The following is a 14404-nucleotide window of genomic DNA, read 5'->3' on the forward strand; positions in this document are numbered from 1 at the left end:
GGGGCGGGGTGGGGGGGGGGGCGGGAGAGGAGGAGGAGGCGTGGCCCCGGGCGCTGGCGCGTCGCGGAGGTCCGCGGTGCGAATGCGGCGGCCGCCCCGGTGAACGCTGCGGTGTGCGTCGAGACGGCCGGTGTGGATGCGGAGCAACAACGGTGACACATTCAGGCGGTCGAGCCCGGGTGAAGCGCGTCGGGAGTAGCGGAGCGGCGGACCCTCGCGCGATGTCCCCCTCGCCGTTTGTGGATTCGGGCGTTGCGCGTCGTTTGGGGCTCCGCGGTGGCTATGAGATGTTAACTACCTCGCCTGGTATACAGTGGGTCGTGGGTTCGATCCCGACCCTGTGACGCCTGATTTATATTGGGAGTTTGCGTGTCTCTCTCTCTCTCTCTCATCATCACGGTGGCTAGAAGATGTTAACTACCTCGCCTGGTTTACAGTGGGTCGTGGGTTCGATCCTCACCCTGTGACGCCTGCTTTGTCTTTGGAGTTTGCGTGTCTCATCATCATCATAATCACGGTGGCTCGGAGATGTTAACTACATCGCTTGGTATGCAGGAGGTCGTGCGTTCGATCCCAACCCTAATGCCCGTATATATTAGGAATTTGCGGTGTCTCTCTATCCGTGGTCTTGCGGATTTTTCTCCGTGCCCTCCGGTTTTTTTTCCCTCCACATTTAGAATCAACGTCACGGCGTGTCTGCGGTATTTATCCGCCGTACATTTCCGCGTGGTGATGATGATAAGCCGCTTCGTTGAGCTACCATTCGGTGGGGGCCAGCTCTCACTCGGTGGGGGCCGTGCCTGCTCGAGTTTGCAGTTCATGCACGTTGTACGCGGCCTGTCCTGGATGAGCACAGTCGTAACGACCGTGGACGTTGAGGAATCCGGTGATGTCGTTTCACGAGACTTGGGCCTCTGCGTGCAGGCGTTACGGTCCCAACAAATAAAAAAAATGAAAAATTTGCCAAATTTTGGAAGACTTCGCGTCTAATTTGGAACATCTGTGTCTACTGCGAAAAAAAAAGGCCTTCCTAGCTCATCGGGGATTCCTCCAGCATGAATGAATATTCTGATTCTGAATCGCTTCCCGGTAATTTGGGATCGCACACATACGAGTCGCGAGGCTCGGCGAGGATTTACGTGGGTGAAGAAGCGGAATAATATCGGTGATGGTATTCTATCGATTTGAGACGAGCCCACGGCAGGGCGCGTGTCGAGCGAATTGAAGTTGGAGAGCTTTTCGGCAAAATCTTTATATGCATAGTTTTTTTTGCCGCTGGACGTTACCGCAAAGCGGAAGCGGCGGCGGCGGCAGCAAAAAAAACCGACGTGACAGAAAAAGTCACAAAGTCAGGGGGGAGCATCGGGCGCAGCAATAGAAATCCGCCAACATCGTGACTTTGGACATTGTCTCGGCGATGAATTTGACATCGTGCCAACCTTTACTAGGGTGGGCGGTGGGGTGAGGGGGGGGGTGGTGCTCGCGAACGGCACCTACGGCCGCAACTCCGTGCGGGTCCACGGGGAACAATTTGCGCTTGTGGCACCAATCCAACGCAACGAGCATTTTATTAATGAATCCCATCAGGGAGGGGTGGGGAGGGGGGTGCTTGTATTCGTGGGTACATCTACATATATATGTGTGTGTGTGTGTGCGCGCGGTAGGGATGGGTATAGTGGGGGAGCGGTAGTGTAGCAGCGGTCGGCGCTGCGAACCCGGCGACCCGAGTTCGATTCCCGCTCACGGGCCAATATCGGTGACGATTATCTGAACCGGTCCTGGGCCTCCCCTAGGTCGACGCAGCCTAAAATGAGTACCCGGCGCGGTGTGTAGTAAACGTCGCCACTGGGGGCGACAAAGGCGGCCGGGCGTGGTGCTGGCCACCCCACCCCCTCGTGTGCCGGGCACTTGCCCCGAAAGTCTATAAAGGCTACACGGGGTGGGATCTTTGTCTTTGGGATGACGGTTTAGGATTCCAACACTTGGGGTTTCCAAATTTTAAGGACATTTTCCGCAGCTTTGAGTGGATTTCCGCGCGTCATTCGCACGATGTGGTAATTGACCGTGCCGTCGTACGCAAGTGTGCGACGTCACGCCTGCCCGGGGGGGGGTGGGGGAGGGGCTTCGTAATCCCCCTGCATTGTCCGAGCTCTGGCGTGACGCTGATGGCGTGAAGAAGAGGGGCTGACAACGCCACACACGCGGTGTTGTAATTAGCGACGATTTTGTTGAGTTGTTGAGTTGTTGTTGTCGCTTATTGTGCTTGTGCACCATTGCTCTTCCGTGCGATATGAGGAAGCGACCGGGAGCTGTGCACTTTTAAAACATCTTCAAGATTGACAAAACTCATTTCTTCATAACTTATTTTTGCGTTTAGTTTGTCGTCCCTCCTCCCCCCCCCCCCGCACCTCAGATTAGCACGGTTGGCTACGTACGGTGTGAAAGAAGTTTAACATACATACGTAGACTCACACAGAGACCCATAGACTCACACAGAGACCCATAGACTCACACAGAGACCCATAGACTCACACAGAGACCCATAGACTCACACAGAGACCCATAGACTCACACAGAGACTCATAGACTCACAGAGAGACCCATAGACTCGCACAGAAACCCATAGACTCACACAGAGACCCATAGACTCACACAGAGACACAGAGACTCACACAGAGACCCATAGACTCACACAGAGACCCATAGACTCGCACAGAGACCCATAGACTCGCACAGAGACCCATAGACTCACACAGAGACCCATAGACTCGCACAGAGACCCTTAGACTCACACAGAGACCCATGCACTCACACAGAGACGCATAGACTTGCACAGAGACCCATAGACTCACACAGAGACCCGTAGTTTGTTGTCATTCCCCCGCACCTCCGATTAGCACGGTTGGCTACGTACGGTGCGAACGAAGTTCAACATACGTTCGTGCATTGCCAATGCAGCAGCATCACCGGATGATTTCGTTTGTCTGGTTCTCATGCACACAGCGGTGGTGTTGGCTCACTGTGGGCCCTCGGAATACATTACCTTTGTGCGTGTCAAATGGCTGTTATAAATATCCATGCGATAAGCCACTTCGTTGGGCTATCATTTGTAGCCAGGTCGCTTCTGAAAAAGAATCTAATAGCCCAGTGGGCGCTGTGGGGCTTTACCTGGTAATATAATTTTTTTTGTCATGATTTACTTTGTACTGCTATTGTTTTGAATTATTGTTGTAACTTTCTGACCCGCCCCTACTGAACGTCTGTGAAAATGAGCTTCATAGCTCATCGGATTCCTCCAGGACAAATTAAGATCCTGATTCTGTATACCATGGACAAGCAACGTAATATTTTTTTGTAAAATAATGAAACTTAATTGACTAATTACATTTATGTTCGACAGTGTTAATAGAATTAGGAGACTTGTTTTTAATTATAGGGATCTGAGTTAGATCTGGCATTTGGTTCACTCATCTTCTTTGGTTCTTTCTGTAAAGTCACGTAGAATGAGAATAAAATAATAAATTGATAAAAGGGACGAGACTGTCCCTTCACCTGATGAAGGCCGCTTGTGTTGTGGCCGAAACGTCGTGAGAATATTATTGTGTTATTTTATTTTATCAATTTATTATTGTATTCTCATTCTACGTGACCTTACCGAAAGAACCAAAGAAGATGAATCCTTGCAGTCACGAAAGCTTTAAATCGAAATTTGGTTCCTTCATGTTTCGTTCATGATGCCTCGCAGGAAGGCGGGGGGGGGGGGGGCCTTGCGTTGCTTGGGGCGCTATCGTTTTTGCAGAGTTTGCTTGTGCCTTTTTTGTGTTTGTTGGTTTCGTTTTTGTCGTTGATTGCTTATATTTGTTTTCGCTTTTTGCCATTTTGGTGACCCATGAGGAGTTCTCACCCAGTCAAACAAAATCACCTTGAACATATGCCAAGCACCACCTCTGCTGATACAATATTAACCCAGTGTTATTGTAATAATAATAGTAATGTAGTTTTTAACACTCACGATATTTCACGGATGTAAATGGCCGTGATTCTGTGGCGCGGAGCCAAGCTCAGTGTCGCTCAAAAGCCAGGCGATGGAGGTGGGGCCTTTAGGAAAGAGATGGGCCTTTGGGGCAGAGAAGGGCCTTTAGCAAAGAGATGGGCCTTTAGCAAAGAGATTAACCTTTCGGGCAGAGATGGGCCTTTAGCAAAGAGATGGGCCTGTAGGGCAGAGATGGGCCTTTGGGGCAGAGAAGGGCCTTTAGCAAAGAGATGGGCCTTTAGCAAACAGATGGGCCTTTGGGGCAGAGAAGGGCCTTTAGCAAAGAGATGGGCCTTTTAGCAAAGAGATGGGCCTTTTAGCAAAGAGATGGGCCTTTGGGGCAGAGAAGGGCCTTTAGCAAAGAGATGGGCCTTTGGGGCAGAGAAGGGCCTTTAGCAAAGAGATGGGCCTTTTAGCAAAGAGATGGGCCTTTGGGGCAGAGAAGGGCCTTTAGCAAAGAGATGGGCCTTTGGGGCAGAGAAGGGCCTTTAGCAAAGAGATGGGCCTTTTAGCAAAGAGATGGGCCTTTTAGCAAAGAGATGGGTCTGTAGGAAAGAGATGGGCCTGTAGAAAGAGATGGGCCTTTGAGGCAGAGAAGGGCCTTTAGCAAAGATATGGGCCTTTAGGAAAGAAATGGGGCCTTTAAGTGTCTCTTAAAAGCCGGTGTGGATCGAACAGTGGAACAATGATTGCTGCATTCCAGACGGCGGGGGGCTGCCGCAGAGAGAAATGTCACCCGGCAGTGACCATGGCCGGCCGGTGGCGTAGGAGAGGAGGAGGGGGATGTTGTGTGAGTGGCGCTTCTGCTGCTGTGGTGAAGGGTGGCAGGAGCGAAGGAGAGGATGCGGCGGACGGCCAAGAGTAGAGGAGGAGGCGCCACGGTGGTGGCGGTGGCAAGTCGACGCAAGTCGTTGCCACGCTCTCTTGTTTGTTGCCGTAGGGTCGGGGCTCGATGCCGCAGAAAATCACGAGCGTGTCGGCGTAAAATGATTATCGGATCATTTATGTTGCGCAGGATTTTTTTTTTTACGTTTCTTCGTGTATGCACAAGTGGTGTGTCAGCCAGTGCCACGCGGCGGGAAAAGCGCGGAATCTGACGTCATAAGGGAGTGACGTCACTTCCGGCGACGCCACATTTGCGGGTCGATCCGAAACGGAACGTTTTTCGGGTCATTTCGAAATTTCGCACCTCTGCTCCGACTCGCGGAATTTATTTCATGGTCGGACGAATCTCGAGATGGACGGAACCCATCACTCGTGGACGGATTTCCAAGATCTTGCAGGTTGCTCGCTCGCTCGCTGCTCCTTCACCGAGGCTCGAGATTCATTTTCAGCAGGGTCTCGCTTCGGGGGGGGTGTTCACCCACTGAGTAAATCTGCCTGGCAAGAAATGTCCCAGTTGGCGCGTCACTGCAGGCCAGCACACACAGCTAGTTTTGCAACTTTTCATCTCCCAGCGTTTCGCTTTCCACTCCCACCGACCACACCCCCCCCACACCCTCCCCTGATATGAGCTGATCAGTTTCCTGGCTGCGTACACACTTGCGCCCGCTTGGTCGCACGTGTGCGGGGCGTGTTTGGCGTGCCCGCGCTGGTTTTGTTTACGTCGTATGCGCCACGACACCGGTGGTGCACACGTGCGCACGTGCTCGCGTGTCCGTGGACTCGTCCGTCCGTTTGTCCGTCCGCGTAACGGTGAGCCACCGGCCCCCCCGCCCCCACCACCGCCCCCCTCCCGAGCAGTGAGGGATTATGGGTAGGCTCGACGGGTGACTGCTATGAGCCGGGGAATCGGCCGCTCCTGGAGGGAAAGATTCGTGGAGCGAGCGAGCAAGCGAGAGAGAGAGCGAGAGAGTGGGGGGGGAGAGGATGGCAATGTTTTTTAAAAATTAAAATGCAACGCCGATCGCTCGGACGAAGAGCAGCGAGGGAGCAGCAGCGGCGGGCAAGTGTCTCGCGAGCAGCCGCCGTCGCCGTGGACGCGGCGACAGTAGCCGTAAACATGTCGGCTTCGAGAAATTAAATCGAGAACCGGGGGGGGGGGGGAGAGAGAGAGGGGGAGAGGTGGAAAAAAATTCGGCCAACACGCGTGTGCACTCGTTGCATGCAGCGGCGGCAGCCCGAGGAGGAGGAGGGGAGGAGGAGGAGGAGGAGGGCACGGGGCTGTGTGCACGCACGCTCGCATGTGTACGTGCGTGTGCGCGTGCGTCTGTGCCAAGGCCGCACTGGGAGTGAGGTTGCCACCTACGTCGGGGATCACGACCATGGGATGTCCCTGCTCCACCAAGCGCACAGGTTCGATTCCCGCTCTCGCTCGGCGCGTTTGCGGCGGTGGTGGTGGCGAGGGGTTGGCGGGGGGGGGTGGTTGCTTTCGAAGCTCGCTCTGTCGCTCGCTCGATCGTCTCGTTTGGTCGTCTGCGAGCGATTTTATTCTGGAATTCAGTCCACTGCGCCCCCCCAACCCACCTCTTCTCCATCTCTTCCTCCTCCTCCTCCTCCTCCACTCAACCTCATTCGCTGTCACTCACAAATGCACCACCACCGCCGTCATCGCCGTCGTCACGATCTCTCCCGAACACCTTAGACTCCACCTTCACGCTCTCTCCTCCGCTGCATCTCTCTCTCTCTCTCCAGATCCCTCCTGCTGCTGCTGCTGCACTCATCATCATCTTCCTTCTATCCCTCTGCATCATCTCCCTCTCCTTACCGCCTCTCACTCACTCCCTCCCTCCCTCTCTCTTTCTCCCCTCTCTGTAATCTGTCCTCGCATTCCCTCACTCCACATCCTTGTCCTCTTGCAATTGCCCCTTCTCTCTCTCTCTCCATCTCCTCACCGTGTCTCCCTCCTTCCACATCCCCACCCACCTCCCCCCCCCCCCCCATTGCCGAGCCCTGCTCCGAGCGCGCCAGTGCAGCGAGCGGTGAGTAGATGGGGAGAGAGGGAGGGAGGAGGGAGTCGCAGCTGAGTTCCACGTCTCCGGAGACTCACGTGACAATCGGCTCGGTGCCTCTCGTTTATTAGCATTCGAAGAGCGTGTTCCGGTGGTGATGCACGCGCGCGCGTAGGCATGCGTGCGTAGGTGTGCGTGCGTGTGTCCGCGTAGGTGTGAGTGCGTGTGTAGGTGTGCGTGCGTGTGTAGGTGTGCGTGCGTGTGCGTGCGTAGGTGTGCGTATGCATGCGTAGGTGTGCGTGCGCGCATAGGTGTGCGTGCGTAAGTGTGCGTGTGTGCGCGGAGGTGTGCGTGCGTGCGTAGGTGTGCGTGTGTAGGTGTGCGCACGTAGGTGTGCGTGTGTAGGTGTGCGTGTGTGTGCATGCGTAGGTGTGCGTGCGTAGGTGTGCGTGTGTAGGTGTGCGCACGTAGGTGTGCGTGTAGGTGTGCGTGTGTGTGCATGCGTAGGTGTGCGTGCGTAGGTGTGCGTGTGTAGGTGTGCGTGCGTAGGTGTGCGTGTGTGTGCATGCGTAGGTGTGCGTGTGTAGGTGTGCGTGCGTGTGTAGGTGTGCGTGCGTAGGTGTGCGTGCGTAGGTGTGCGTGCGTAGGTGTGCGTGTGTGCGTGTGCATGTGTAGGTGTGCGTGCGTGTGCGTGCTCATGGAGGTGTGCGTGCGCGTGTATGTTTGGGGTGGGGGGGGCGGTAGTGATGCGGTTAGCGCCACGCCACGAACCCCGCTCACGGCCACTGCCGGTGACGATTATTTGAACCGAGTGCCGCCTGGTGCGGTGTGTAAACATCGTCACCGGGGAGACAAAGGCGGCCGGGCCGTGGTTGCTGGCCACCCACCCCCTCGTGTGCCACCGTGCCGGCCTTCATAGGGTGCTGCTGCTGCTGCTGCTGCTCGCTAACAGCACTTGCCCCGACAGTCTGTTACAGGCTACGTGGGGGATCTTTGTCTTCGTTGTGCGTATATGCTTACACGCGTGCTTTTGCACGTGCGTGTCCGCGCACGTGTGTGCGTATATAAGCAACATGCTTGCTTTTGTGCATGGGCATGTGTGCTACTGCAATGTGTATGTATGTGAGTTTGTGTGTGTGTGTGTGCGCGTGCGTGCATGCACGTCAGGATGCATCCTTACGTGCGTAACAGTGGCGAATATTATGAACCGATCCTGGACTCGGCCTCAGACGAGTGCCTGGTGCGGTGTGTAGTAGTAACCTTCAGAAAATTGGGGGAGACAAAGGCGGCCGGGCGTGGTGCTGGCAAACCCTCACCCCTTCGTGCGCCCATGCCTGCCTTTCATCGGTGCTCGCCAACAGCACTTGCCCCAACAGACTTGAGGCTGTACGGGGGATATTTGTCTTTGGATGGTTGGTGGGGGGGGGGGAGAGGAGTTGTGTGTGTGTGGTGTCCACCGTAGCTACAGTGACATCCCACTACTTGAAGCATGACCCTGGTGGTCCCCACGTGCCAAGCGAAGGTGTCAGAGCGCTCCCTCCTCGCTCCCCCGCCCGCCCGCCCGCCCTCTTCCCGTCCCCAGCGCCAGCTGCTCCTGCCACTACTTAGTTACACTACACTATACACTATACACTACACTATACACTACACTACTATACACTACACTATACACTACACTATAGACTACACTATACACCACACTATACACTACACTATACACTACTATACACTACACTATACACTACACTATACACTACACTACACTATACACTACACTATACACTACACTATACACTACACTATACACTACACTTTACACTACACTATACACTACACTATACACTACACTATACACTACACTACTATACACTACACCACTATACACTACACTATACACTACACTATACACCACACTAAACACTACACACTACACTATACACTACACTATACATCACACTAAACACTACACTACTATACACTACACTATCCACTACACACTACACTATACACTACACTATACACTACTATACACTACACTATACACTACACTCTACACTACACTATACACTACACTATACACTACACAATACACTACACTATACACTACACTACACACTACACTATACACCACACTATACACCACACTATACACTACACTGTACACTGCACTATACACAACACTATACACTACACTGTACACTACACTATACACGACACTATACACTACACACTAGACTACACCATACACTATACACTACACACTACACTATACACTAAACTATATACTAAACTATACACTACACTATACACTACACTATACACTACACTACACACTACACTATACACTACACCAGTGGTTCTCGACCTGAGGGTACTTTGGTTCCCTGCGGGGTTACGTGAAGTGATTTATAAACGTGTGAAATTATTCTCGTGCGTGAGAATCATTTAGCGGATAATCACGTACGATTCTGCCAATACAGAATCACCAACGATGCATGTTGACACGTTTAATCCACATGGAAACCTCTAATGATATAAGCAGTGGAACAGATTTTCCTCACTTCTAGATTTGAAGTTGTCACGACTGCAGGAATCCATTCCTTTTGGTTTCATTCGGTAAAAGTCACGTGGGTAAAAATACAATGAAAATGAAATTGCAAACGACTTGATTAAATCGGATTAGATTGCCTCACGCGTGCTGAGCGTCCGTTTGATGTTTTTTTGTTGGTTTTTGTTGCTTGCGGTGACCGTAAGAGGTTGGTTAGATTTCGATTTAAAGCTTTCGTGACTGCAGGGATTCATCTTCTTGATTCTTTCGGTAAAGTCACCACCACCACGTAGAAGGGAAATAATAAAATAATAAAAATCAAACATAATAAAATTAAATTCTAAACGCTTTGGTTTCTTTTTTTGTTGTTTTATACTTTTACGTGACTTTTACCGAATAGAACCAAAGAGTATGGATCCTTGCAGTCACGAAAGCTTCAAATCTAGAATTCAAATTCTAAAGTCTGACTTTAACATCCTGTTAATCTAAATTCCTCTGTTGATATGTAAATTCCTTTGTCAAGGCGCTCTGCTCCTCCCACCCAGCTTAAAAGACGCTGCCAAGCTTAGCGGTGTTCATTGGAGCGCTGTCGTCCCGACAGTTCTGTTCCTTCACCTGAGGAAGGCTACTTGTGTTGTGGCCGAAACGTCGTGAGAATTTTATTTTATTATGTTTTATGATTTTATTATTTCCCTTCTACGTGACTTTACCGAAAGACCCAAGAAGAGGTTAGGTAGGTTTACCTCGTAATAAAGGTTTTTGGGTTAGATCGCGTTATTTATAAATGTGTCGTAACCCTCCACCACCCGACACGGCCAATTGGCAAAAAAGTGTCGCGTTGACAAAAGACAAATAATTCACTACTTTAGCCCACCGGTGTGTTGAAGAGTGAATCCACAACATTTACAGTTTGAGTACGACGTTTCGCTGGTAAATACATCCAGCATCATCGGGCAATTCGCCAGACTGGTAAAGCCCTCTCCACTTGCTCCCGGTCTTAAATAGAACAGCAGCAGGGTGACGTCATCATTGAACTCATTTACCTCGCAAAATGGACAAGTGGGTTAAGATATCGACGTTCATCCAATTCCTTTCTCAGAGCCACGTTGGGGTCAGGGCAAGGAGCGGAGGGCAGGCGGTGTAACGCGTTTGAAACTAAAGTGCAACCGCTGGTCAAGAGTTTGCTCTCATTTCCGCTTGCTATTAGACACTTGACCGAGGGAAAACTGTCCACGTTGCTCGCAAAACCAAAGTTACCCGCTCTACAAACTGGAAAGCGGTCCAGAGTTTGCTTGTGCTGCTGATGCTTCTTCTTCTTTTTCCTCCTTTCGTACGGCTGCTGGTGTAGATGCAGGACAACAACTAACAATGTCACAATCTGGTGGTCAAGCCACACGTAACAACCACGTAGTGAGATGCACCACCGCCGCTGCGATGTCCCCTTTCGTGGTTGTGCATCGGGGCATTGCGTGCGCTACGCGTTGTGCGCTCCGTTCTGGACGGCCACCGCAGTCTCCACACGCGACTACCGGAGACTTCTGAATTTTCCACTTGTCCACCGGGGGTATCGTCCGCATCGGCTGCCGCTGCTGCCATGGTTAGTGCAGCGGCTGCGGGTTTTAGGGGGTGGACCGTGAACAGCTTCACAGGAGATCAAACCCCAGGAGGGGGGGGGGGGGGTGGTGGAGATCTTCTGCGTTGGGTCTCTCCCAGCCAGGTGTTTGGTCGCGAGTTCTTTTAAACTCCATCCAGCTCTCCCTCCAGGCTTGTGCCGACTCAACGCCGCTGGATTCGCGCCCTCCCAGAAGGCCGCGGGGCTGATTGGCTGTGGTGAAATTTTTTTTTTTTAGAATGGGGGGTTATTACCCCTTTCTGGCAATAAATCAGGAGTTGTGTTAATATTTTCCCACACCAAATAGAAACCTTTTGCAAGGAGTCAAAAGTCTGCATTGACCCCCCCCCCATACGCCTTTTTGGCTTTGTTCTCTGGTCTGACACTGGTGGTGAGACTAGGCCCTAAAGAAGGTTTAATCTATTTGGTGTTTGAACATTTAAACATAACAACTGTTTTACTGCCAGAAAGCGTAAAACATCTCCTTGTTTTTTCATACTTTGATGCTGGCAAAAGAAAAAGGTCCCATGTTGTAGCTGCTCACCCCGAGCTATAAATGTTCCGAGTGCATTGCCCTGGTACTGCTCGCTGGTCTGACACTGCTGGTGAGACCGGGCCCTAAAGAAGCTTGCTGCTGTCTCTGCTGTAAGGCCAATCGGCGTCAAAGACAATGCCCACAGATTATTATTATTATTATCAGAGCCATGTGTGTTTGCATGTTCACCGCAAGTGCCGTGTGTGGTTAATGCAGCACCACGATTCCTTGCAAAAAGGTTTCAGTTTGGCGTTTTAAGCATCTGAACACAGCTGTTGTATTGCCAGCAAGGGTTAAACCTCTTCTTATATTGTGATACTGGCAAAGGTGGTGAATGCAGTAAACGTGATTCCTTGATTTGGTGTTTGACCATCGCTCAACACCTGTTTCATTGCCAGAAAGGGTCAATAAACGCCTATTCTGATTTTTCATCAAAAATAACTTTTATTTCATTGTTTTTTTTTTAAAATAAATGTGAGGGAGACGCGAGTCTCGTCTTTTTTTTATTGTTGTCAAAAAAACCTGGCCACGTTGGTCACGAAAGCATAACTTTTTTTTGTTACTAACTATATATTTGCAAATTCTATATTTATTTGATTTAAAAAAAAAACCTTCATTTGCCTCGACGGCTTTTACCCAATCCGCAAATATGACGTCATGAGCTTGACGTCACTCGCGTTAGACGACAGTCTCCTCAGCTTTTCCCGCCAAAAGTGGACCAATCACCGCGTGCCACCGGGCCACCTCCGTAACAACGTTCGTAGCAATGATTTGTGTTGTTGTTGGTTTCATTATTTTGATGATGTGCTTTACTGACGAGAGCATCGCTGAGTCTTAAATAAACAAAAAAAATACCTCAATGCGCCCGTCAATGACACTGGCCTTGGAAGAATAAAGTTGATGATAAAAAAGGCGACGTTTCGGACAACTAGCCCTCCCCGCCAAAATTGATGACGCGTCCACCTTACCGTCGTTTCAATGATCAAGGTTACAAACGTGCTTGCTTACAAAATTATTTAGCGCGCGAGCAACTGAAGCCTTTAAAACGTAATCGTTTTAAAATTCTAAAGTATGAAAAAAAGTTAAACCTGACCTAAAAAGAATAGCAGAAAATACTCATGGATACTGTGCTTACAACTTCGTGATTTGTACGGCCACTCTGAACCCCCTGAGAGATGCATCTAACCCCAGGGCTCACACGCAGTACATCAGCAGTGCAGTTCTCAGTGTCTCTGACACAGCCATTGTGAGCCCCGTTAGAGAGAGAGAGACACCCAGACCCAGGGCCTGAACCCAGGGTTTTATCAGTGCTGGTTTAGTGTCTTTGACATGGCCATTGTGAGCCCCCTTAGCGAGAGAGAGACACCCAGACACAGGGCTTGAACCCAGGGTTTTATCAGTGCTGGTTTAGTGTATCTGACACGGCCATTGTGAACCCCCTTAGCGAGAGAGACACCCAGACCCAGGGCTTGAACCCAGGATTTTATCAGTGCTGGTTTAGTGTCTTTGACATGGCCATTGTGAGCCTCCTTAGTGAAAGAGAGACACCCAGACCCAGGGCTTCAACCCAGGATTTTGGCAGTGCTGGGTTAGTGTAATTGACACGGCCATTGTGAGCCCCCTTAGAGAGAGAGAGAGACACCCAGACCCAGGGCTTGAACCCAGGATTTTGGCAGTGCTGGGTTAGTGTCTCCAACATAGCCCTTGTGAGCCCCCTTAGAGAGAGAGAGACACCCAGGCCCAGGGCTTGAACCCAGGATTTTATCAGTGCTGGTTTAGTGTCTTTGACATGGCCATTGTGAGCCCCCTTACCGAGAGAGAGACACCCAGGCCCAGGGCTTGAACCCAGGATTTTGGCAGTGCTGGGTTAGTGTATCTGACACGGCCATTGTGAGCCCGCTTAGAGAGAGAGACACCCAGACCCAGGGCTTGAGCCCAGGATTTTGGCAGTGCTAGGTTAGTGTATCTGACACGGCCATTGTGAGCCCCCTTAGAGAGAGAGAGACACCCAAACCCAGAGCTTGAACCCAGGATTTTAGCAGTGCTGGATCACCCCCCCGCCTCCACTCACCCCTAACCCCCCCATCCCCCCCCCACCAACCCACAGCGACAGTGCACGCTATTATCCATAATGCACTGTGGCATACAATGTAAAGGTGCGTTGGCCTGTCAACCGCTGGCAGTTTAATTAGAGGGCCCATGCCATTTAATTACCGGGCTGCGGCACGTCGTTTTATCTCTTACCAGTGCTCATTCACTCGCTCGGCGTTTCGCTTGGCGTCGCGTGAGTGCGGTGACTCGATTAATCGAGCAAGTCCCGACTAATCGTCGGCGAGGAGACCCATGTGGGGGTCAAAGGGTCGCCGCGGTGGCTAGGAGATGTTAACTACCTCGCCTTGTACGCAGGAGGTCGTGGGTTCCATCACGACGCCTGCTATATATTTGGTGTGTGCGTCTCTCATCATCATCACGGTGGCTAGGAGATGTTAACTACCTCGCCTGGTATACAGGAGGTCGTGGGTGCGATCCCGACCCTGATGCCTGCTGCTGCTGCTGTATATTTGGAGTGTGCGTCTCTCATCATCATCACGGTGGCTAGGAGATGTTAACTACCTCGCCTGGTATACAGGAGGTCGTGGGTGCGATCCCGACCCTGACGCCTGCTGCTGCTGTATATTTGGAGTCTGGTGTCTCTCTCTCTCCCTTCCCGTGGTTGCGTGGATTATTCTCCGGGTCCTCCCCGGGATTTACCATTAACATTTAGAATCAACGTCACGCATTTAGA

The 14404-nt window shown here is 51.4% G+C and overlaps 1 protein-coding gene across 9 annotated transcripts in view; it reads left to right on the plus strand.

Annotated features, from left to right (window-relative positions):
• LOC116956407 (SH3 and multiple ankyrin repeat domains protein 2-like) overlaps positions 1-14404 on the plus strand; it is a 181867-nt gene that overhangs the window by 113116 nt on the left and 54347 nt on the right. The window contains exon 1 of one of the 9 annotated variants that reach the window (XM_076054313.1): positions 1634-6328. The exons of the other annotated variants lie outside the window; for them this stretch is intronic. Within the exon in view, the coding sequence (XP_075910428.1) occupies positions 6217-6328 (112 nt within the window). The 5' untranslated portion in view covers positions 1634-6216. Of the gene's footprint in view, positions 1-1633; positions 6329-14404 lie in introns of those variants that run through there. 9 annotated transcript variants of the gene reach the window in all.

Source organism: Petromyzon marinus, chromosome 65 (assembly GCF_048934315.1).
Source record: "Petromyzon marinus isolate PM22_M1 ecotype Great Lakes invasive population chromosome 65, UKy_Petmar_22M1.pri1.0, whole genome shotgun sequence".
In the NCBI taxonomy this organism is placed as follows: Eukaryota; Metazoa; Chordata; class Hyperoartia; order Petromyzontiformes; family Petromyzontidae; genus Petromyzon; species Petromyzon marinus.